This window comes from Sander lucioperca, chromosome 23 (genome assembly GCF_008315115.2).
Source record: "Sander lucioperca isolate FBNREF2018 chromosome 23, SLUC_FBN_1.2, whole genome shotgun sequence".
NCBI classification, from domain to species: domain Eukaryota; kingdom Metazoa; phylum Chordata; class Actinopteri; order Perciformes; family Percidae; genus Sander; species Sander lucioperca.
The window spans coordinates 6,826,736-6,853,280 of NC_050195.1; the positions used below are offsets into that span (position 1 = coordinate 6,826,736).

Consider the following 26,545-nt stretch of genomic DNA (forward strand, 5'->3'; position numbering starts at 1 on the left):
AAAGCTAGACCAACTGCAGAGATGTTCTTGGGTCTTACCTGTCCTGGCATGGCGTTCTCACAGAGGAGGGTTTCATAATCTATGGCAAAGACCGGGGCATTATCATTTATGTCCAGCACTGTGATGAGAGCGATGCCTTTTCCAATTTGGGTTGGGTCCTCTGAAAGAGAAAGAGAGGGAAGAGAGTCCCTGTTTATGTCAGAGCTTTCAGCAAACTTTCTTTTAAATACTTAAATTCTGCTTTAACTTTGCTGTGATCTAGTTGGCCAATTTATGGAATATTGATCTTTCTCATGTGTTTTAATTAATCACAAAGGAGGACGGAAAAAAGTGCTGCTGTAATGAAATATGCAGCGTGCCTCCAACAGCTGGCGTCCTTAGCCACTCTGCTGTGGATCAGCCAAAGTCATTACACTCGGTGCCAGCTTGTTGTCGGGGAAGGCTGCGTTTGCGGACAAGCCATCTTGCACTGTGGGCTTCACGCCTCTGTCTGCCTGACACACACTGATGGCTGAATGGCTGCGTCTGAGTGCAAGATGATGATTTAGCCTGGCGTCGCCGCCATCCCGGCCAGAGATGACGCGCTGACATTCTGGCCGGCTGATTTGATGGTGATAGAAAGGACGTGCGAAGCCTCGGGCCACAGGCTTCTTGTCATTGCCGTGGTCTGGCCAGAGTGGATGAAATGTGAGTGACTGCAGTTCAAATGCACAACATCCCTCAACCGAAGAGTCCCTGCACACTCTTCAGTTACAAAGAACCTATTTACTATAAATACTATCATCAGGCGTACAGGGCAGTGGATTTTCTAGCCAGTCTGTGAACTCAAAGATGTTTTTAGCTGGAAACAGCGCCCGAGTGTCACTAAGTGTCAAAAGCCAGTACCTCATGCGTGAGGGAGTGTTGTGACATTTCATATGGCTATTATTATATGCTGCCTTCTCTTTGTTGCTATATCAGGAAAGAGCTCACACGCGGGAATCAACCAAATAGTGCGTCTGTGTGCTGTTAGATGTAAATAAAAACACATCTTTGAAGCAAAGAGTGATAAAAAGGTTTTGAAGAAAAATGAATACCCTTTTTCAGTGTTGATTGTGAAGATGTAAAAGCAGAGGAACTGCCAGGCTGACAAGCTGGTTGTCTATTTTAACTTACACTGATGTGCCACAGCTGTCGAGAGCGCTCTGCGGATCGTGTGCTGATGATTGTTGTCCATTGTGTTTGCATGATGGCAATGGAATCATACGAAGGTTGGGGGAAAAAAAGACACTTGTGTCCTTCAAGCATTGAGAGATGAACAAAAACCCAGGCGGCACTTCTTCACATCACATTAACATAGTTCACCAGTGGGTGAGATCGTCCACCCTTAGTCAGCATCTCGTCCCCACGGCTCAGGGACAAATGGGGGTCAAAACGACCGTCCTGTGCGTGAATTAACATTCACCGACAGCCCTACAACAATCCGTACAACTGTATTGCCCTCTGCACAGAAGGCTATGGCACATTATAGAGAGGATAACAGGACAGATAGGATCTCAGGTTTCATATAATTTCTTACAGTGACACTAACAAGTAAACTGATCATTCTCTATGCCCCGGTGGCAGATTTACTGTACCACTCAACATTCTTAGTAATTTTTTAATGGGTCCTCAATTTTAAACAGAAGTAGAAAAAAGCAAACCACTCATTTCTAGCCAGCAATTTTGTAGGCTGAAATGACAACTGATGCTAGCAGATTTCATCAGCTGTAGCTAGCTAGGTATTTAAGCTAACATTAACTCCATTAGTTGGTTAAAAAATCATGACTTTTACTGTTGTCAGCTTGTATTTAACTTATAAAATGAATCTAAAATATGTACATGATGGCTACATGCATGATTCAGTATTAAGGTAAAAAACCAAATCTGCATATCCCTGGCCTACGGTTCACATCTTCACCAGTTTGTGATTCATGAAAACATACAAAGAAACATTTCTCTTTATTAGTGTTGAGCTACTTAGTCCTAACGTTAGTATTATAAGTATGTTAAAATCAGACTGTTATTTTATCTTAACATAACTGTTTTGCTGTTTAGCTTACATTACTGACATATTCACATTTTCAAAGTTTGTTTTCACGTTTAACGTTCCAAGAGAAAAAGGCTTTTAAGATGAGGATTAACCAATGTGTTTGGGAAACATAACAAAAGCTTTATCTCATGTACCATTGGCTGGGCTTGCTGGAACTGCTAACGTTACTCTAAACTCTCAGGACATCCAGGATGAGTGGGCAAATGCTAGTTTTAAGCAGGGCTTTTATAAACGTGCCTAACCCCACAAATGAATGTAGTTAGCTTATGAAATGCTCCTTGGCCTTGGAAGTAACATTTGGTTACTACTGTGTGTAGTAGCTGGACATGCTAACAATTGTAGATTACATTAAAGCAGATGAACATACTGTTTGAACCATTCCCCACACTTTTGCTCTGTTTCTGGTTTTGGCAAGGCTAAAAAAAGACACCACCCCCTCTGAACTCTTAAAATGCTGAGTATCACTCTTACTACAAACCCACCAGAGCTTTAGGGAACGGTCAACTCTGACTGGTACATTTATTGTACATGACTGGTGGTGTGTGCTGTAAGTAAACTTACGGCTCTCAATGGCAAAGATAGTGAGGTTATGGACCAAGTTGGCCTCTCGGTCCAGAGGCTTGGCTGTGCTGATGACACCACTGAGAGCGTCCACATTAAAGAAGCGTTCCAAGTCTGTGTTTCTGTCAATGGAGTACCTGGACAAAAATACACAACCATACAGCCAACATACTTTTGAAAAATTGCTTTTTGATAGTGGTATTGATTTGACATTTTAGTGTTTCTTCTACTTGTGAGAAAAGATTATGATATTTTTCTTCTATCAAACTGTGCAGCAATCACACTGAAGATTTCCAGTTGATACAGAGAGAACTTCAATCAATCATCAATGAAAAAAAACCTTTATATAACATATAAGATGTTTTCCAATCTAAAAAGTGCAAATAATTAACACAAGTGTGTACTTTACAAATTCATGAGTAAAACAAAACCATATTAAATTGTGATCAAATTGAGGTCTGTCTGCTCGTCCCTCAGCACACAACACTGATCAAACCATTTCAATACACAGCAACTCATATTTCTAGAGGAAATTACAACTTCAATTAGCCTACATCCAAAGGGTATTATTGCAATGTAATTTGACTCTTGTGGCTGCATTAGTTCCACAATAATTTTAATTTTAACAGATGTAGTGAAATATATTGCAGACGCTGATAACAGTCAGGAGCAAAAAGAGGCAATTTACAGGCACAATGGTGCAGTAATTTGATTTTCTGATTAAGATTACTAACAGTCCTAACAGACCAAGCCTGAATACCATACAATATTCATTCAATTTATGCATAATTGGTTGGGATCTTGAGAGTGACACTGCACAGATTGGCAATATGAGTCCTTGTTTTGAGTCACAAATGCCATGACACAAGTGTTGAGCCTTGACCCTCCAGCAGGACGCCCTTCTCTCGTTCACGATGGCATTTCACTTTTGCAAATGTTGCACTCCTTGCCCCTTTCACCATCTGGCATTGTCTTTACGACAGCCACATGGGGGACCTTAGGGGGTCCACGGATTCTGTGTTTGCAGATAATGTGGATCAGTTGAATGGATTATGAGCACATTATTCTTCTTTACCTGATTTGGGAGCTTTATTTGGGATTCTAAGAACACATATGTTCTTTAACAAACAGCTCTGGGAAATTATTTTTTTAAATAAAATTTTCTGAATTGAAGCGAATTATGACTGGAAGAGTTACTTGGCTAAGAGATTTATGAGATAGCATGTGGGCAAATCGTTAGTACCTGATGGCATTGTTGGAGGTGTCTGGGTCATGGGCAGAGACTCTCCCGATTGATGTGCCCACTCTGGCGTCTTCCGAAACAACCATCTTGCTCAGCGGTGTGGAAAAGACGGGTGGCTCGTTAACATCTTCCACCATCACCTTGACTGATGTCGTGTCGCTAAATGGGCCCAAGCTCAAGAAGTTGGAGTCAATATTCCTGTTTGTGGCCTCGATTCTCAAAAAGAAGCTGCTCTTTGTTTCAAAGTCTAAAGGCTGGAGGAGACAGAATACACAAAATGTGAGATGATCAATTTTGTTGTCAAAATAAGAGAGTTGGCAGAAAATGTTCAGTTCTTTGTTTGGAATTGATTTTAACTGCTATGGCTATTCCACATGTCTTAGTCAGTCAAGGGTTACTTTGTGCTGTGAAAGCAATACAATTGATATTAAGAAAGGCACACAACATGATGAAAAGGAATTAAAAAAACGCTTTTGAAACATTTCACCTTTTTGTCTGGCTTATTGAACTCCCCGTTGCAACATGTAATATACTGCGGGAGAACATTGATTTGACACTTTCGTTGTCAGTGACTCTCTGCGATGTTGTAATTGTCTGAGTTTGGTGCAAAACAAACAAAGGATCAAATTGGTCCATCTGACAAGGCTGCTAGTGTCCAAAAATGGCTCTCCCTCTACCACAAAAGAGCTGCAGCAATGAACTGTCACATCCATGTGGCCTGAGGAGCCCATTTCCAGTCTCTCTTAAAACCATGAAATGTAACGTGTGAGCCATGAGCACTGGAGCATCCAAAAGTGAGGTAAATGAATAAGTGGCTTTGTTACACATTTAACTTGAGATGTTTTATTTTATTCATGTAGGCGCATGTCACTGACATTATTTATAGCATCTTGGTTCCTATGGTGAGAGGAGTATATTTTAACTGGTAAAGTGTGTTTCCTTCATCAATTCTTACAGTGATCCTTATACTGCCTTGTTGTGAAGTCTGGAGTTGCTGTGGAAGTAAACCTTTAAGTGACCATGGAATGTTAACTTCGATTAAAGGTGCTGGAGATAATCAATGCTGATTTGTCATTAGTGATTATCACTTAATCCAAAGATGCAGGGGACATTTCACAACAGGGGGAGATGGGTAAAGAGGGAAAGAAAAGGGAAACTAGGAGAGGCAGTTGTCCTCATATTTTCCAGTAAACAAGCATGTGAAATAGTATCATTACATTACACACTGAGTGTACTATCCAATACACTACACATCCAAAAAGACAAAAGTCCAAAGCTGGAGTTACTCTATATTTCTGTTGCTGCCAAATCCCATGAAAAGACCAAAACCAACAATGCTAGTTTCTATCTCTTAATAATTTCTGAGTCCCCCACCATGTCTGTACACTCAGTGGCATGTCCATTCATTCCAACTAAATACTGTATATACTTATAAATATATAGCTTCATTTCTAAATATAAACGCTAAGATAGCTCCTGAAACAGCAGAGCACTCTGGGTCTTAAAAAATGTTACTCAAACAGGAGTAAATAGTGCATTTGTTGGAGACTATTTTTAGCTGCAGGTGAATAGACATTTGGTGCTTTAGTAAATATTTACAGCTGCATGACAATGTATGTGGGATGAAAATATATTGCAGTGCTCAGGTTAATGGTAATGAAGAAACACATCACCAAGTAGAACAGTGTGGCTCATTGATGTGTTTTTGATAACAATGGAGCTCTATGGCACAGAGGATTCAGCTATGTCGGGCTGCACTGTAACTGTATGTGGAGTAGTCACACCAGTTCAGTCAATATTCCAAGCAATATTCAATGCCACACCAGCTGCTCAAGTACAGGGTTTTACCCAACAGCTGGAAAATGTTTACCCTATGTCTCACTGACTTTCAGGAGGGAGGATGTAGTCCCATTTATGGGCAGAAAGTCACGGTACAAAGGTTTCAGTTTCTGACAAAACCAGAGGCTGTCTTTGTTTTTATCAGTTTTTATATGCAGTACCTTCAGAAGGATGATGACCCCGTCTTGTGTGTTCTCATCTGTTGTTATGTTGAACATGCCAGGCCCGTCGCTGTCCATAATCCTGTAGTCCATCTCTGCGTTGGAGCCTATATCAGCGTCGGCCGCTTTGACTCTGGCCACCACAGATTGCACCGGCAGCGACTCCAGAACCGTGTACTGATAGTTCTCTGAAAGAGGAAGGACAGGAGCGGATGCTGGTAATGGATGTGCTTATTTCACCACCAACTCACCTTCAAGCAGCTCAGCTTTTCTTATACCCCTTCAGCTTTGATTCGGCTGTGTGGCTCCTCAATAAATTCATGTTCCATAACACTGACAGGCAGCAGTAGTGACACACATGGAATAAAGCACTCCACTTTCACTTCATACTGCAGCATAGACAGTGGAGAAGGCAATAGAAAAGTGAAATATACAGTTAAGAAAGCAAAGACCAATTTCAGTTGTCACATTTTTGCAGCTGGAAGAATATATTTAGGGAAGAATATATTTAATAAAAAAATAACGTCAGTCGAGTCATGCTTAGATCCCTTTGGTACCTTTCACAGGATGAAATGTCCACTTGAAGATTCTATTACTCTGAAACTCTCCATTGTGTTCCCTGAGCTTTAGTATGACCCCTCAGATTTAAAGTACTCTTATAAGAATAAAGAAGGGAATCATATTCATAATCATAATCTCCACAATCACCATGGCAGAGCTCATTACCAGACCTTTCTGTGTTCCTCACAGTGTCTCCCTCAGCCACCGTCTAAATGCTAATCTGCCTGACATTGTTTGCCGCCATGTAATCTTTATAATGGCTTTTTAATTTGCCGTGGAATAGCAGCTCTTTAAAAGACCGAAGAATTGCTTTCCTCCCTCTGATTTGCCCCATGCACCTACATCTTTCCCCCCACCCAGCCTGTCCTCTCATGCAGCTAACCTTGGCTTCTGTTCCCCCGTTTCCTCCAAAGACTAGCTATAGCTGCTGGACTCTCTATCATCTCTGATGCTCCATAATGGTCTATCGATTCTGACCCATGACCCTGCAAGTGCGACAGCAGGAGCAAAACCCCAAACTCCTCCAATGTCTCCTTTTTCTCAGAGTGACAGTACTGGCTTAAAATGGCACTGATGACTTGTTGTGAAAACTTGAACATTTCTTCCCCCCAGGGGACTGCAAATTGACTCTGTTTCATGGCTGTCCAGTGGTGAGTGCAGCAGCCAGACAGGGCCTGGACTATCAGCCGTAAACCGATTGCCGGCGCTTCGGATTATCATGAGAAGCACTGCATGCCTTTGAATCTTAAAGCTGGGCCTGGAACCCATTTGTAGCCTGTGAAATAGGCTGACAACAAAAATCGGAGCCTGATTGATCCTGGTATCCAACGTAGAAGCAGCCCCCAGCTCTGATGAAGAGTAGAGCAGGGAGGTGCACACCTTGCAGGAAGGCTGTTTTTTTTATTTTTTTTTTAGTCGTAAAATATTTACTGAAAATACAAATGCAACAAAGTCACAAAGATAAAGAGAGAACATTAGGTTAGTTAGGAATGCTGTTAACATAACCTTAGACAATGATGGAAGTGTAATGGTGAAGATTTAATGAGTGTGTTTTGCTTCTAAGATTTCTGAGTACTTTTTGTTCAACTTTATTCTACCAGCCATTACAGGAAAAGTGTTCCTACAGATAATATAGCACATTTAATATTTTCCAATGATTTCTGGGTGAGATATCAGCGAAAGCCTTTTTTGTACCACTGCATTCATTGCAAAGTATGCCCTCATTTGGTTCTCTGAGTTCAAGAGGTTTTTAAAAACCTTTTAAAAGCCCAACTCAGCTGGAACAAAAAACACATGCAAATGAAACAAAGAGCTGGTGGTTTGATTCTGATTGCTGAGTAGCTGTTGAACACATGGCATGTATTGTACATGACAAGCTTAATTGACCCTGTACAGACAATCAGGAACAGGAGTCTTACTGTGAGTGAACCGAGGCGGATTGTCGTTGACATCGGTAAGCGTGACAGTGACAGAGGTGGTGCCAGAGAGGCCACCCATCTGGCCGACCATGTCTTTGGCCTGGATGACAAGCACATACTGGTCCCTCGTCTCCCGGTCCATGTTGGGCAGAGCTGTTCTAATGACACCTGAAGAGAGAGGGAGAGATGGAGGAAAATATGCTTTAGTCAGACATACTGAACCCACAGATTAACTCAAGTACCCCTCCATCAACATGTTCCAAATGTGTTAATTTACATGTAAATTGATTTTAAACAGGATGTTATCTAACACTTATTTAAGTGTGGATAGCTTCCGTAGGGAACGCCTTGGGATCCCCCAGTCAGAGCTGGTTAACGTGGCTCGGGAAAGGGAAGTTTGGGGTCCCCATGCTGGAGCTGCTGCCCCTGCGACCCGACCCCAGATAAGCAAATGACGATGGATGGATAGCTTACAATAATGTTTTTATACATAACTGAAAATGTTTGGTTGATTTGATCAATTTAGCATTTATACTACTACCACTTTGAGAGAATGCGGCTCAACATATCAATCATTTATCCTTGAGCTAAGTATTTCAACTGTTTAACCATTACTTTTACCTAACTTTTTTAACCATTACCTTTAGCTAACAATTGCAACAGTTCATCCGTTACTTTTAGTTAACAAGTTCAACCGTTTATCAGTTACGTTTAGCCAACAATTTGAAACAATTATCTGTTACTTTTAACTAACAATTTCTACCCCTTATCCTTATTCGCTACTTTTAGCTAATAGTTTCAACCGTTTATCCACTACCTTTAGCTAACAATTTCAACCGTTTGTATCTAGGCCAATTTAAAACTTGCAAACATTATCCATATCAGCTCTACAATTTTTCCAAAATGGGAATCACTGTTTATAATAGTTATGTTTCTGTTATTTTCATCTGTAGGCCTATTTTGCTAGCTATTCTTCAAAAGGATTGATTATGGTCAGAAATGTACTTCGCCACAGAGCTTTAAATGCCTCCAGTCTCTGCAATCGGTTTTTAATATAAAAGCATAAAAAAGCCACAGTAGCAAAGAAAAAGTGACTAAAAGACTTCAAGAAAATTACACTTCCTGCCCTGAAATTATTTCTACCAAGCTAGGTGACAAGTAGAACACTCAAGTACAAGAAGGCTCTATTCATGTCAAAATGGATGGTCTAAAAATATAATTTCAGATTGGAAAAACCTGTTCACATCAATCCTTGAAGTAGTGATTACAAGAATACATGACTTGAGGTTAATGGGTGGATGTCCATCATGGCTAGTACCTTGTTTACACAACAGCAATGAATTGTGACTCTTCCGTGCCTTCAAATGTGCTGTCACACCAAATAGTTTAGTCTGACATATGATGAGGTTAATGTTAAGACTCTGTCAGAAAAGTGAGCACATGCAAGGGGACATTTTAGCTGCCAGGGGAGGCATTATCTGTCTGTCCTCCTGTCATGATTGATCTGTCATCAGAAAAAGATCAGAGATGTGACAACACTGGCATCAAATGACTGGTATTTATCTCTTTGCAAATGAGCTGCTGTATGAAACAGCTACTGCCAAGCCAAGATGTGGTACACATGCATACACTAATATGCTAAAATGCTTGTAGAGAAACCTTTTCATTAATGACATTTTTCTAATCTCAACTCCATCTATGGCCTACAAAATTGATAATTCCGGAAAAATGAACACTATGCATTAAAATGCAAAGAAAAAGGTGTCCTAATCCCTCAAAAGCAATCACTGTTGCATCCAAAGTTAATGACTTACTACACAATATGTTTAATTCATTAAATGGAAGTTATTAAAGATTAATACAGAACATGGAAGATTGCTCATTATGAAATACACAAAGCCACATCACACAGTTCCTGAATAAATGAATCATTTTTAGTGCTTTATCACATTCCCAGCCTGATTAAGCAGATCAAAGCGGAGCTCTTGCTTAGATTTAGTACCTGAAGAATTTCTAATAATCCATTAAATTACCCAGAAATTTGACGTGTACTTGAGGTCCAATCTCTCAAGGAAGAAAAAAAAAAAACACTATTTATTTGTTCATTACAGGTGTTGTAGAATCTCAATCAGCTCTGCCCTTGACGAGGACTGTGTTGTTTTTAGATGAGAAATCACCAAGAATGGGTTTTTGGAGAAAGATATCTGATAAACGGCTATCACTAGCATGATTAAGGTCTGCCAGCACAATGTGTATATTAGGTTTTTGTTTTCTGTTGTGACAGACTGTTATGTCTCTGAAAAAGACAGGTGCTGTAAAATGCTACATAAAACTTTCCTCCCCAACCTAACTGTATGCCTAACTAGGGTTGGGCATCGTTTTGATTTCAACAATTCTGATTCCAATTTCCGATTCTTCCTTTCGATTCCATTTCTTATCGGTGGAGTTGAAACGGGTCACATGCTTATTTCACAGATAAGAGGAACATTTTATTTTGATTCAATGGTAGTTTACAATTTCACCAGGCTTTTTCAATGTAAATGTATGAGTAAAGCCACACTAGAGTGCCGCTAACTGTGCTCCATGGCTGCAACACAACAAGCACCTGGAGGTTCAGTGGCCGCTATGGAAACCAAAACTTGCTCATGTTAAACTTGGAACCGATTTAACGCATTTAAAACCAAATGTTTCCAAACAATTCCAATGAATAAACGATTCCATTGGAATAGTAATTTTTGAAATGATTCCAAATTGGAACTGGTTCTCGATGCCCAATCCTATGCCTAACCTAACCCTCGTTCTTGTTTTATCATGAGCGAGGATTTCTTAACATTTAAAGTCTGGTTCTCACAAGAATAGTACAAGTACAAGCATACTCACTCACACTCTCTCTTACTTTATCTATATCTCTATCTCTCTCTCTCACACACACACACACACACACACACACACACACACACACACACACACACACACACACACACAGTATTTGCAATGAAGCTTGATTCGGGAACAAATTAGGAAGGACAAACAAATCAAGAAAAGTGGGTCAAAGGACTTCAAGAGAAAAATGAAGATGCATTTTGACCGTCAACCGCGGGTATACTTAAAATAAACAGTTCCATTAAGTGTTTCATTTTCTCTCTCTGTCATTCTTTTTTAATGTCATTACAGTCCCTCCGGCTGAAAACAGTTATTGGCTGCTCTAAACTAAATGGCTCAGTTAGCTAAATTATGGTGAGCTGTCCACTTTCTTTTCTCCAAAGTCCTTGCCAGTGGGCTTACAGTGGGATGACGGTGGTCAATAAAGCAATAATCTTTGGCTGTTGATCTGCAAAACATGCCATTTCAGTCCTGCATCAAATAATGAACAGTTGGACGTTGTCATGCAGCAGTGGGGTAAAACAAGGCCTCCTTTCTCTCCTTTGGTTAAGCCTCCACGACAAAGTCAAAACACGTCATCTGTGCTGTAGATATTCACCCATCTGCTCCGTTTATCCCTTGCATCCATCTTCCATCCATCTTTTCATCACTTTGCTGTTGCTTCTTCCAAAGTGTAACCTCGTAGCCAATTAAAGAGCACCACCACTGCTCTGGTGCCTGCTGCAGCGACACCTGTAAACCCTGTTTACTTGAGTTGAGTTCAGAAAAGGTTACTTCAAGCCTTCAATCCAGCGAGGCTCCCATAATACCAGCTAGACACAAAGAGAAATAAACTTATCTGTTCTCTGCTCCATACAGTACATCACCACCATAGGGACAAATCATGCATGTCTAGACTTAAAAAGAGGCATTTTTTAACATTCTGGGAAGCAAAGCTCAAGCTGGATAATGGTTAGATTATAATAACAGCTGCAATGGATGGCTCCTAAAAGGTGAAATAAACTAGAAAAAGATGTTAAGCTTGTGCAGCCAGCAGTGAGATAAATGAAACTAAACCACAGATAGGCTTCACACACAATTGATATACTTATTTAATATCAGCTTGGTGTGTTGGAGCCTAAAAGATATTGGCTGTGGTTAATGATGCCATGAATCCTGATTTTAGCATCCTAAAAAAACAACAACAGAGACATGTTTCTCTTCCCGCCTGGCCAGAAGCACACATACTTCTCACCGAGCGACACTGCTAATCCACATGCCGATGTTGTGAAACTGTTGTTTGTCTGCTGGGTGCCAGCCCCCTTGCTCTCTATCTCTGTTACCCCGTGCGGTGCTGGTGTCATTCCTGGGGAGAGGCGATGATTAAAATCCTTCTGTCGCTATCACAGCACGGCTTCGCATTGCGCCGTGACTCCTTGCCTCCGGTGCAAGCCAGACGCATTGTAGCCGTGCATTTATCTAGCTGTCTCCACAACACTGGCGGCAGACGGGTGGGCCATGCTCCCTGCTAAAGCCCAGATACTTGACATTTGTCATGGGAAGAGGAAATAAAAGTGCAGACTTTGGAGGAACCCTCTGGCTCTGCATGCAGCTATGAGAGGTACTGATAGAGGTGATGAACACTTAAACATAAAGGGTGCAGTATGTGATTTGCAGAACCCTGAGGCGGTCCACTTACAAAGAATAGATCCCATAACACAAAAACAGGCCACACAAACAGGGAATAAAACCTCCAGCCAAGGTAGTTTATTACTTAGTGACATTCAAGCATCATGCTCTAATCACGGGTCACTATACCTACTCAGTGGGAGAGGGCCACAACACAAAGTGTCTATAGAAACATGTTATAGAACATAGGATCCATTTATTTTTAATGTTACGCTGAAAGGAAGTATGTTCATCTGCGCACACATCCAGGTAGTGTGTTGTTGTTGTTGTTGTTGTTTGTGATTAGAATTGAAAAATTGCATCTCCCTCTCCATATTACAGGAGACAGCAAGATTTATATCTAGCCTTCAGCTGTAATGTTCTCGATTTAGTGCAGTCGCCACCACAAGAGTCTCAAACAGAGCCACAACAAGAGAGGGTTTTAAAGAGGTTTAAAAAAAGGCAGAGATGGAGACTTTGAGACTCGGACTCGAGTCACACTTAAGTTGCACACAGACTTCTGACTTGACCTTAGACTCGTCCTTAAAAGACTTCAGACTCGACTCGAACTCGAGATGATGGGACTCGTGAACAATTTTTATTTTTAGAAAACGTCTGATGAGCTGAATGTTATTCCCCTCCTTGCATAGCTTTTAACCTACCTAAGTAACACGCAATACGTAACGTATCTGCTGCAAGGGGCCACGCGTGAGAGAGGACAACAAACACGTTGATCGCACCGGCAGCTGCTGTGCCATTCATCAGAAGCTTCGGCTTTAAAAACTTCATTCAACAAGGCCCAAATAAAAGAAGCGCTGAATGCAAAATATGTCATATCAAGATAAAGGATTCTGGCCTCCCCACATCTAATTCAAAACCCTGATAGGTTAGCTAACATGTTTAGCTCAGCATTGGCCATCCTTACGTTTTTAATTCTTTTAGATTTCTTTATTTAAAGGTGCTGTAGGTAGGATTGTGAAGATCCAGAACTTAGCCAAAGAATTTGAACATCAACAACTTCACAGTCCCTCCCCCCCTTTTCTAGGAGGCCAAATGGTCTCCTAAGCCCCTCCCCCCCACAAGGTAAAATTAATGTGTGTGCATGAGCAGTGATTGACACGCAGTTAGACACCCCCCCTGGCCCTGATTAGTGTAAATGAACAGGGAGGTGTGGATTTTTGCAAATCGCACTACAGGCTGTAGGTGGTGCCAGAGGAGCCGGATTTATTTTTTAAATTAACTGCTTTAAGTAGTATTCAAAAACCCTATGAAAAAACGAGGTAGGGATGGAGTGACCCTGCCCGGAGGAAGCCCGGGGCCCCCGTCTGGAGCCAGGCCCAGATGGAGGGCCCGTCAGCGAGCGCCTGGTGGCCGGGTTTGCCACGGAGCCCAGCCGGGCACAGCCCGAAATAGCTACGTGGCACCTATCTCTCCAACCCATGGGCCCACCACCTGTGGGAGGAACCGCTGGGATCGGGTGCGCTGCCACATGGGTGGCAGTGAAGGTCAGGGGCCTCGACGGACCAGACCCGGGCGGCAGACGCTGGCTCTGGGGACGTGGAACGTCACCTCTCTGTGGGGGAAGGAGGAGAACTTGTGCGGGAGGTGGAGCGCTACCAGTTGGATCTGGTGGGGCTTACCTCTACGCACAGTCTCGGTTCTGGAACCATACTCCTGGATAGGGGTTGGACTCTTTTCTTCTCCGGAGTTGCCCAGGGTGTGAGGCGCCGGGCGGGTGTGGGGATACTCACAAGCCCCCGGCTGAGCGCCGCTACGTTGGAGTTTACCCCGGTGGACGAGAGGGTCGCCTCCCTACGCCTGCGGGTTGTGGGGGGGAAAACTCTGACTGTTGTTTGTGCATATGCACCAAACAAGAGTTCGGAGTATTCGGCCTTCTTGGAGACCTTGAATGGAGTCCTGTATGGGGCTCCAGTAGGGGACTCCATAGTTCTACTGGGGGACTTCAACGCGCACGTGGGAAATGATGGAGACACATGGAGAGGCGTGATTGGGAGGAACGGCCTCCCTGATCTAAACCAGAGTGGTTGTTTGTTGTTGGACTTCTGTGCTAGTCATGGATTGTCTATAACGAACACCATGTTCGAACATAGGGATGCTCATAAGTGTACTTGGTACCAGAGCACCCTAGGCCAAAGGTCAATGATCGATTTTATAATCGTTTCATCTGATCTGAGGCCGTATGTTTTGGACACTCGGGTGAAGAGAGGGGCAGAGCTGTCAACTGATCACCATCTGGTGGTGAGTTGGGTCAGAGGGTGGGGGAAGACTCTGGACAGACCTGGTAAGCCCAAACGGGTAGTGCGGGTAAATTGGGAACGTCTGGAGGAGGCCCCTGTCCGACAGACTTTCAACTCACACCTCCGGCGGAGCTTTTCGTGCATCCCTGTGGAGGCTGGGGGCATTGAACCCGAGTGGACAATGTTCAAAGTTTCCATTGCTGAAGCTGCGGCGGGGAGCTGTGGTCTTAGGGTCTTAGGTGCCTCAAGGGGCGGTAACCCACGAACACCGTGGTGGACACCGGTGGTCAGGGAAGCCGTCCGACTGAAGAAGGAGTCTTTCCGGGATATGTTATCCCAGAGGACTCCGGAGGCAGTTGCAAGGTACCGAAGGGCCCGAAGGGCTGCAGCCTCTGCCGTGAAAGAGGCAAAGAAGCGGGTGTGGGAGAGGTTCGGAGAAGACATGGAGAAGGACTTTCGGTCGGCACCAAGGTGCTTCTGGAAAACCGTTCGCCACCTCAGGAGGGGGAAGCGGGGAACCATCCAAGCTGTGTACAGTAAGGATGGGACGCTGCTGACCTCAACTGAGGAGGTAATAGGGCGGTGGAAGGAGCACTTTGAGGAACTCCTAAATCCGACTAATACGCCCTCTATGGTAGAGGCAGAGCTGGAGGATGATGGGGGATTGTCGTCAATTTCCCTGGTGGAAGTTGCTGAGGTAGTTAAACAACTCCACAGTGGCAAAGCCCCAGGGATTGATGAGATCCGTCCAGAAATGCTTAAAGCTCTGGGTGTGGAGGGGTTGTCTTGGTTGACACGCCTCTTCAACATTGCGTGGAAGTCGGGGACGGTGCCTAAGGAGTGGCAGACCGGGGTGGTGGTTCCCCTTTTCAAAAAGGGGGACCAGAGGGTGTGTGCCAATTACAGGGGTATCACACTTCTCAGCCTCCCCGGTAAAGTCTACTCCAAGGTGCTGGAAAGGAGGGTTCGGTCGATAGTCGAACCTCAGGTTGAAGAGGAACAATGCGGATTCCGTCCTGGTCGTGGAACAACGGACCAGATCTTTACTCTCGCAAGGATCCTGGAGGGAGCCTGGGAGTATGCCCAACCAGTCTACATGTGCTTTGTGGATCTGGAGAAGGCGTATGACCGGGTCCCCTGGGAGATACTGTGGGAGGTGCTGCGGGAGTATGGGGTGAGGGGGTCCCTTCTCAGGGCCATCCAATCTCTGTACGACCAAAGCGAGAGCTGTGTCCGGGTTCTCGGCAGTAAGTCGGACTCATTTCAGGTGAGAGTTGGCCTCCGCCAGGGCTGCGCTTTGTCACCAATCCTGTTTGTAGTATTTATGGACAGGATATCGAGGCGTAATCGGGGTGGAGAGGGGTTGCAGTTTGGTGAGCTGGGGATCTCATCGCTGCTTTTTGCGGATGATGTGGTCCTGATGGCATCGTCGGCCTGTGACCTTCAGCACTCACTGGATCGGTTCGCAGCCGAGTGTGAAGCGGCTGGGATGAGGATCAGCACCTCTAAATCTGAGGCCATGGTTCTCAGCAGGAAACCGATGGAGTGCCTTCTCCAGGTAGGGAATGAGTCTTTACCCCAAGTGAAGGAGTTCAAGTACCTTGGAGTCTTGTTCGCGAGTGAGGGAACAATGGAGCGGGAGATTGGTCGGAGAATCGGCGCAGCGGGTGCGGTATTACACTCAATTTATCGCACCGTTGTGACGAAAAGAGAGCTGAGCCAGAAGGCAAAGCTCTCAATCTACCGGTCAGTTTTCGTTCCTACCCTCACCTATGGTCATGAAGGCTGGGTCATGACCGAAAGAACGAGATCCAGGGTACAAGCGGCCGAAATGGGTTTCCTCAGGAGGGTGGCTGGCGTCTCCCTTAGAGATAGGGTGAGAAGCTCAGTCATCCGTGAGGAGCTCGGAGTAGAGCCGCTGCTCCTTCGCATCGAAAGGAGCCAGTTGAGGTGGTTCGGGCATCTGGTAAGGATGCCCCCTGGGTGCCTCCCTAGGGAGGTGTTCCAGGCACGTCCAGCTGGGAGGAGGCCTCGGGGAAGACCCAGGACTAGGTGGAGGGATTATATCTCCAACCTGGCCTGGGAATGCCTCGGGATCCCCCAGTCGGAGCTGGTTAATGTGGCTCGGGAAAGGGAAGTTTGGGGTCCCCTGCTGGAGCTGCTACCCCCGCGACCCGTTACCGGATAAGCGGAAGAAGATGGATGCTTTATGTAGTTCTACTGGAACATAGGGTCAGTTTCAGCAAATATGACAGAAAGTTAGTTTTATAAGTCCTACTGCATCTTTAAAAGGCACATTAATCAACATGAGCACAAAATCCAACAATGTGCCAGATTTAGCCATACAGGCAAATTTTCATCTGCGGTCCCTACGTTAGCTTGCTTCTTACTTTAGCTTCGGCCTACGCGAAGTTAACTCTGACTGAATTTCGCTAAGTTGAATGAGCATTTTTATATATAACTATGCAGTGTTCTAAGCACCCTGGATAGAACGCAGCAGTTGATACAACACTCATAACTACGAGAGACTTGACTTGGACTGTAGCTCAGAGACTTGTGAGCATCTCTGTAAAAAGGCCACGCTAATATTTTAATCACAGGCACATCACAGGAAACCCACTGCTCCTGACCTCTGCATCTAGGATTGCACCTGGCCTTTTTTTTTTTTTTATTTGAGCGTTTCCGGTTTAATTAGATTCCCAGGCTGAGAAAAAGACAAAGCTCTGTCCGTCCAGGCTTCTCTCACCTGAGTGCCTGTCATATTCAGATGTCGTACTTGTGTCGCTCTGAGAGGCAAGCCGTGTCACATCTTAAACCCCCTTCAGAGTGTAATTAATCCTCTCATTCAGGCACCTGGCATTTTCTACTAACTAAATTCTTCTCTTGTTATTCCAGCCATTGAGGCCTGTGAGCATGCACGCGTGCTTAGCAGTGTTAATGTGCGGGGATAATTGTCTCTAAAGGACTTGCCATGTCGCCAAGGTGTATGGAGCTGGAGGCAGCTGTTCAAACCTCCTTGAGCCTGCCATCAATTAGAACAGCATTTATATTTTCAGCTTCACCTTCAAACTAAACTACAAGCTATCAATCAAAATATATAACAACATTTCTGTCTTAACTAAGCACCTTTAGGCACAGCAACTTATGTATTTTGCCGACATTATGTATTGCTTGGAAGTTATTGGAGCTATTCAGGATTAAGTACTTTTCCCAAGGGCACCTTGCAGATTCAATTTGGGATTAAGAACCAGAGTAAAGAGACTTGTTAGACGAAAGAGAGCCATGATGCTACCCACCTAACACCGGGTCTCACGCATCCTACCCCCCCCCCACCCCACACCTCCCTGACCATTAGCTCTTTGCCACTTAATCGCTAGTGCAGTATTGCAATGTGGAGCTTAGAGTGTATTTCAGCCCAGGCACTTTGTCAAAGTCACCCTCTGCTATGGGCCAGGCGTGTGCTACAAATGGGACTAATTAGTGACTTGCAAAGACAGACTCATCCCACAACACTCAATCCTGGTCTGCTGTCTAAAAAGCTGGTGTCTCACCCCCAGAGTGTATTCTGTAAGATACATGGTATTGACAATATGTTAAAAACTAACAGTTAACATAAACATTGTGGTCCCTTTCACAGAATCCCAACCAATACAGAAGGCGGACACAATATTTACCACCTGTAGAGATTATAAATGATAAATTTAAAGCGAGACTAATTTTGTAAGAAAAGACTTCTAAAAAAGAGTCACCTCAATAGGTGTTTGTTTCTGTTACAGCCTTGGGTCTGGTATGACCAGAAGCTTATGGTAGTTAATGGTTAGCTAACTTTATATATTGTGACATTGCTAGGTCAGTTATCTGACTTCATGACTCATTTCTACTTGTACTAGTGTTAGACTATGTTTTTAACATGTAATAGATAAACATTTTAATGGTATTATCACAAAATTAAAACAAGCAACAGACTCAAGAGAATCTTGGAAAATAAAGGACAATTCAGTGTGTCATTATCTGGTAACTTGTGGCCATAGTGGACGCTGTTCAGCAAAAGTTAGTGTTTTGTGTTAGTGTGTAGCGTTTTACTGCTTATACATGTAACTTTTCATTTTAATAATAGTGTTATTTCTTCTTTTAAAATTAGCAAAGTACAGCTTTAACATATGATCATCTGGGTAGTGAAATACACAAACCTTGGAATGTATGCTTTAGATAGGAATACAATATAGCAAGTCAACTGTACAAGCACATTTTCTGTTCTTATTGACATTTCTAGAAACCGGTCTAATTTATTATGTAATGGAAAATCTGGAAAAGTAAAATGGTGTCAAGATGCAAACAAATACATGTAAGGGACCGTCACTCTTAAGATGTTAAGATGCATTGATAGAAGCTTTAAGCACACTGCTCAATATGAAACAGAACATAGGCAGATTTGACATCACTGCATCACATCTCATCCACCACGCTGCTTGCTTCCCAGTATGTACACAGTGGACAGAATGGCATGTAAGAGAAGTTAACTCTGATTAGCATCACAATCTATTACAGAATAACACAGGCCACTTACTGTAAGCAATCATAACCCATTAAAGCTTTTGAAATATCAACCTTGGGGTTTAAAGAATCCACTTAGCTTAATGAAAAACACGTCAGCAACTGAGGCTGTGAAAGTATGAGCTCTGGTCATTGAACTGAATGTCTCTAAGAAAAACATGATATGAGAGTAATGGGGACTTTATGGTGTAGACATGCTGCTTGTACATCACTTAAGTAAATGTCTGCTCTTGCTCTAATTGGTATTGGTGTGATGGTCTCACTCGAGACTCGTCGATGGGTTCAAGTGTTCTCGCAAACTTTGTTAAAGATTATTGAAGAGCCGGGGGCAAGTAGTCAAGTTTCTATCAGTCCCTGTTGTAGAAATGACTTCTTAGACACAACATGATAAATGAGGCCCTTTTCATCGTGATCATTTTTAATTCATCTAAAAATAAGAAGTAGCAGAAAGTGAGACAATTTGCTTTTGGATAATTTGATATTAGTGCTGTTATTTTCACAGAAAATTTCAAATAAATAAACCACCAATAGACAAATAAATAGAAAAGTCGGCAAGTTTGTAAAAGGTGCTACAGAGTAAAAAGTTGATGACACAGCAGGATCTTTTTTTACAGAAAACCAGCATTTCGTAGTGGCATACATTTTTATTTCCCCAAGGTAGTTCTTTTTGAAAGGTAACTAAATTAAGATGAAGACGAAGCTAACCGGGCTGAACACTTCCTAACATTTTTCTCAATTACAGTTGTGTCTCATAATTTTGCAGGGAGCAATATAGGGGAAAGAAATCTATCTAAGAAACTTCCACAAACCAACAGAGACTTCCAGACAGTAACAATGCTGCTATAACAGCCTGCAGTATATATTAAGTATAATCAGCTGTGGTCAGGAAGAGATGGGCAGCAGAAAGCTGAGGCGATTGCAGGGGCCCACTGGCTGCGTCTGGGTGCACATTTAGGTGTGTGTATGTGAGTGTGTGTCTGCCTCTTGTTTGACAGGTTAATAAACCAGCCGTTGTCCTACAGAAAGAGTACCAATGTGGGATTTATCTGTGAGCTTCAAGTTTTGTGTTTAAAGCAACTTTCTATTCTTACACCTAAAAAGCAATTGCAAGACACCTCTTTTCCACACATTGGAAGAAAGTTGGGGTTCAGTGTCTTTCTCAAGGACACATTGGGAGCCAGAAATCAAACCACCAACCCTACCATACTGTCTCTACCGCCGGAGCTACTTTATACAGTACTCTCTTAATTAGCCTGTGTAGCCTCTGCAAAATGGCAGCAAGAAGGTATAACACCAATTTGTATTCTAGGGTCAGCACTAAAAACCCATTGTATGTGCCCAGTCCAGTCCTAAAACAGCACACAGACAAAGTTGGCAACTAGCTGATGAAAAAAATGGAGCATTTAGCCGCTAAATAACCAGATATTTCTCTCAGGAGTTGAAGACTAAACAAAGCTAAAAGGACAGTGAATACTGGACTTTAATTCAACATTGGCTAGAAAACATCACTGTAAATTAAGTTGTTTTTAGCTAAAACGCTCAAGCAAACCCACTGAATGCTCAGCACTGAATAACAGACAAAATAATCATTTAGTTATTGAAAATAGCAAAGCATTTAGCAGCTTAAGATCAAGATATTTCCCTCAGGAAATGGAAGAGACCAAATCAGTTCATTTGGACAATTACATTAAATCTGTTGGGTATGGGAAAGACATGCTTAGTCTAAATACCAGCTATGTTTGGTCCTAAATGATGGCTACCAAAAAGGACCAGATTTACCAACATCCATAGATGTCAGGTACTTGATCTTCAGCTGAATTAATTGCAGAAATAAACCAAGAAAAACACTGAAGCACAAATAATTCACAAGTTCCAAACCAAACTCATCTTAAGGAAGGTAATCACAGCCTTCTAACACATTAATTAGCCCACAGAAGTTTTAGCTTCTAAGCAGCCATGAGGAATCACTTCAAATCAAAGATGTACAGCCTCAGAGAAGTCCCAGAGGAACTGTCAAACTTTTTCATTTAGTGTATAAAACATGTAAATGTATGCCCCAAAACACGGAAACACGGAAATGTTCCCTAATGAAAGCTTCAGCGGGAGGCTTCATAAGTCGAAGGTCTCTAGAAAGCAAAAAACAACATAGAAATTCTGTGATACTGCACAGACTTCACAGCTAAGTGTGCTGGAATCTTCCTCAGACACCACATCCATTACGCCAACACAGTATGAAGTCCTTTCCTTTTTTTGCAATATACATACATTTTTCTTGAATGCTCCATTTTCCTCCGGTGATTGGGCTTATTGAATGTTTACAGTGAACCTTACAGGTCACTCTGGAGTTTTTGTTGTCGAACATCCTTCATATTTCTGTGTCTGCCCAAGTGTGACAAATAACTGACATAAATCCCTGCATTGCAGTGGCTTTCACCAGTTCATGAATTAGAACTACATTCATAAAAATCCCGGCATGTGTGTATGTGTTGCTCTCGAAGCAGAGAATGAAGCCTGACATTATGGGATGGCCCATATTTTTCTGTTTTCTTGCAAGAGTGCTCTGCATGAAGTAGCCGAGCCTCGGCAGGGCAGTGGCTAATGAGCCAGCTATGAAGATGTAGCGAGGACTGCCGCTGCAATTCTCAGGATAAAACGCTCCACAAGTCAACAAACTACCTCACATCTTATCTTTTTATTTCAGCCCTTTTCACAGCCTGCTTTATTTAACAGTTTTCTGATTGCTGTTATCTTTATTGCACCAAGTCACGCTACTTAATATAATTAGGTTGTCAGCTGCATTCTTTGAAACTTTAATTTGTTGATGGCAAAAGAAAAGTGTTTCCATTGTCAGTATATTCCACTAGTTGTTTTCAGGGCCTTTAAATGACTCTCTGTTGCCACATCTGTGTACTGTATCATATCACCATCATTTTGTCTGACACATGTTGTAGCCTACCTTACCTGTCTTAGGCTCCACTGAGAAGTATGGCTGTCCGTGGGTGATGCTGTAGACCACCCTGGCACTGTTCCCATATGTTGGGTCATCTGCATCTGTGGCTGCCACTTGCACTACCATGGTTCCTGTGGGCAGACAACCCATCATTAGTTTCCAAGACAGCATCCAGAAGCCAAGTCAAACAGAGCTAAATGTGGAAACAGTGATCATTTCAACCGAGCGTGTGACCAATTCCACTTGAAAGTGGAAAAAAAAAGGGAGAAAGCAATCAAAATGTGACTTCTGAGGCGGTAAATAATCTCATTAGTCAATAACTGTCTTCCTTTGTTGGGGTTGATGTTTACTTTAGTTTTGTTTTAAGTTTCATTTTTACACAAAATCCCGGGTTTAAAGCAGTTCTTCAATTCAGCAGGACCAAAAGAATGTAACATGTGCTGGGTTCTGGCTCTCGGCCTCAAACGCTGCTAAACAAATAACACTTTCAGTTGTTGCCATCATTTGCAGTGATGCTGCAGCAGGATTAAAGTGTAATTTTGAGCCTTTGGAGATCATTTCACTGCCATTGTTTTCATTTCCCTCCCGCAGATCCGTCAGCAGCATCTTTTCCGGTAACTTCAATCTGTTGATTCTAATTCAGCAGCCAAATGGGTTCTGCAACCAAGCTGTGCTCTGTTAAAGAGACACTTCACCCCCACCAAAAAAGAAATTATTATGTATCTCATATCATACTTATCCCAAAACTGCGAACGTTTTTTGTTTTTTTTTAGAAGAGGCAAAGAGTTTGAACTCGTCCTCCAGCGATGTCATAGAAGGACACTCTGTCTTTGTGTTCCACTAATTAGGACAGAAAAAAATCTCTGTAAAATTTTATGAAACAAAGTTTCAGAAAAAGGCACAGTTGGGAAAACTTTTTTTCCTTCCTTTATTTCTTTTTTTCTTCCATCTTACTATTTTATTTTCCAGGTAAAATATTTGTACATATGCACAGATGGTAAGCCCATTCAGTTACATATTGTAGGGTCCACAAACTGCTTCTGGAGAAGATCTTCAGAGAGGAAAATGTAACTATAAAAACAAAATCAAATCTGAAGGTGAGAGACAGCATAGCAGATTTGTTGCACACACACATCTCAAGTGTTATTACAAATTCTGGTGCTAGTACACAGTGGAATGCAGATCTTCTGGTTAAGATGGCTGAATATGGTTCTTACTACAGTGAAATAGGGGTAGGGGTAAATTTCATTTAACCAAACCAACGCAAGTTATCTATCCAAAAAGGGTGTACTAAGCCTGGAATCCATACAGTAAAACACATATATGAGAAAATCCCTTCAATTACCAGAAATGAATCCTTCATTTACCACTGAAAACATGCACCTTCATTAAAACCCTAGTTGTGGATAAAGGTATTTGGTATGTTAGCTAGAGATCCCTTAATATCTGCATTAGTTTAAAAAAAATCCCTTAAAAAAAATTGAGATGTATGACTTTGCCTATAATTCACACAAAAACACCTTCATTTAAAAACCCTCAATTAATAATTAAGTAATTTCAATGGGTGGTTTGGGCTGTTAGATAAAGAAACTAATTGATGAATTCATTAAAACACAAGTCCGATAACAAGTACAAATTCATGTGTTAACTAGTATTATGTAATGCACACATCAGTTAGCCATAAAGCTACCTTAGCTAACACAACAGGATCCACTGAGCCAAGACAGTTAACGACGGTAGCTAAGGTTTGATTGACAGGGAAGGAATCTGACTATTGAATAACGGAAAATATAACATTTACTGTACACTGTAAAGTAACGACTGCCATATAGTTATATCACACTTCTCAGGAAAAGTGGAGTACTGCAGATAAAGTTATAAAACCCAAGATATAAAGCCTGATTTTGTTTTAGTGCCCTGTAGTTCCCCCGAATCCCCTAACTTCCTCCCAGCTTACAAGAAGGAAATTTGTTTTCAAACTCGACTGTTATCTCGGCTGACAATTGTTGTTTCTGTGTGCAGTACAGTATTGTCCTCTGCCACTGTTCCTCGAGGCAGAGAAGAAGACAGCAGACATGACTCCTTGTTCATTTCTTTTTAAACATACCGACTGAACGCAGTTGATGTGACTTGAGCTGACAGCCGTGGCTCAGAAGGTAAAGGCAGAGAAGCGTTTGAAGATTTCATAGAGAAAACATAGCCAGCGACAATCATTGGCAATCAATTTCAATAGGTCGGTCATAAATTAGCCTTGTTGCTCCAACTGGGCTCATTTAACAGTTACAGATTGTTCATGTTAAGGAATTGATATCCATCTAATAATAGGGAGGAAAGGCAATTCATTGTTAAATTATCACAATCAACCATTATGGTTAAGGCTATTGTTTGCTGTTAGACTGTACGTCAGGGTTGGTCTTAAAGCTGACGCCTACTGCACACTTTGCAGCGGTGAAATCATCAAAAATAGACATTGTTGAAATAAACTTCAAAATGAAAATATGCTTTTCCCAGTTGGACAAAAAAAAAAAGCTGCTTGAATATTTCACTTTAACGACTAGCTGCACATATTGTAGAATCTGACAGAAATTTCTGTCCTGCAAGTTGGTGATATTTTACCTTGAAGAAAGCATCCTAATAAAAATCTCACTTTGGAACATGAGATGTTTTTTACAGGCTTTTTACAGAATGAAAGTGATCATGGAAATTGAAGATTAGAGTCCTCCATTCTGGCCATAAAGCAGAATTAACAGGCTCTGGCCCTGGATGTGAACAATATAATAGAGAAGCTATCACCAGGACCGGCTGTAGAAGGACACCTAGATTATATCATCACCTCTTAGTCATGACAGGTTATATTACAGGTAGTTTAAAACACCAAGGTCAAAGGACGACTGTATAGAAGAGAGCTCGGGCGACGTCTAAATCTATATTACGGGTTGATAGTTAAAATCACGTCACAGAGTGCTCTGTGGACAAGGCTGTAAATTAACATTCAATATGGACTCAGATAGAGCACAGTTTCTGTTTTTCATTTTTTCTACAGGTAGTGCAACAAACATGTTCTAACAATATTGTCAGAATGAAAGGTAATCTCAGCCGGGTGAGCCGGATGTAAAAAAAACACCCTGAAATTTCGAATTAGTTTTTTTCTGCTCCACGAAGCCGTCATCTGCTACTCAATTTGCCCCGTCTGTGTCCCTTCAATATTTGTCCATCCTCATTGATGTGATGGATCTGATCTTCACATTTTTTTTCATTTATTCCCCACAGCTGTGTACAAAACAGGTTTCCTAATCAATTACGTATCTTGGGTGAGCAACTGTCATCTGCCAGTAATGAAAATAAATGTGGCATGCTTAAATCTGAATGGGAGACAGGTATTCTTCAGCCCCTTGCGTATAGAGGCTGCTGCATCCAACTGTCAAGTACAATATGCCTTTCTGAGTGCACACTCTCAATGCAAATTTGAAGAATGTGACCCAGAATGTAACTTTAATATTAATACAAGCCGCATGTACTTTCAAATAAAGGGCCATCTTCTGCATGTAGAAATACAATGTGACTAAAAGAGAGCAATATGAAACCAAATATGTGACTTGAAAACTGAACTGCAACACAGATACATGAACAAAAACCTATATTCAAAGATTCCATTTATGCACAGTAATTTTGCACTGCCTTGATAAGTATTCAAAGCTGCCACCGTTGATTACGTTGATTATATTTGTGCACATTCACACCTGCTCCCTGTTGCTTCAGGGATTATTGCTTAGAGTTCAATTCACTTTCATGTATTTGCCAAGAGAAAACGAATTACAGTACTTTTAAGAAGAAAGTTACCAACTACCCAAGGTACACTCAGTGGCCACTTTATTGGGTACGTCTGTACAATCTAATGCAATCAAATACAACTGTTCTGTCATAAAATCTACTTTTATGATACCTATAATGTTTAGTTCAATGACAAAAGGAGGACAAAAAATTAGAAAGTAGTACTAGAGTGCAGTAGACTCAGTGCTGGAAGAAGTATTGAGATCCTTTACTCAAGTAAAAGTACTAATACCACACTATGAGTCCTGCAAATATATGTGAAATATTATGAGATAATGTCCTGTGGGAACCACGTATCTCTAAAAAGTCAACATTTCATGCTGTCAGAAAAACCCTGTTTTCAGCTTTGTGACAAATTTTCCAGCTGATCCAAGAGGGTTTTTCAAAGTTTCTATTTAGCAAAAGAAGTAGGATAATTGTCTGAACCCATAAAGGAACACTTCATCTGTCACTTCATCACAAACATTTATATTAAAAATCCCCAAATCTGGAGCTACGTGGTTTTCACTGGATGGGAAGGGGATGAAAAAGTGTAATCTGAAAAGTAACTAAAAATGTAAGACAAATG

At 42.0% G+C, this 26,545-nt stretch overlaps 1 protein-coding gene across 3 annotated transcripts in view; it reads right to left on the reverse strand.

Annotated features, from left to right (window-relative positions):
• LOC116062286 (cadherin-7) overlaps positions 1-26,545 on the reverse strand; it is a 158,256-nt gene that overhangs the window by 24,416 nt on the left and 107,295 nt on the right. For all 3 annotated transcript variants that reach the window (XM_035998244.1, XM_031316947.2, XM_035998245.1), the window contains 6 exons: positions 22,158-22,277; positions 7,855-8,022; positions 5,876-6,063; positions 3,876-4,129; positions 2,633-2,769; positions 39-160 (listed from right to left, as the gene is read on the reverse strand). In XM_035998244.1, the coding sequence (XP_035854137.1) occupies positions 39-160; positions 2,633-2,769; positions 3,876-4,129; positions 5,876-6,063; positions 7,855-8,022; positions 22,158-22,277 (989 nt within the window). The remainder of the gene's footprint in view (positions 1-38; positions 161-2,632; positions 2,770-3,875; positions 4,130-5,875; positions 6,064-7,854; positions 8,023-22,157; positions 22,278-26,545) is intronic.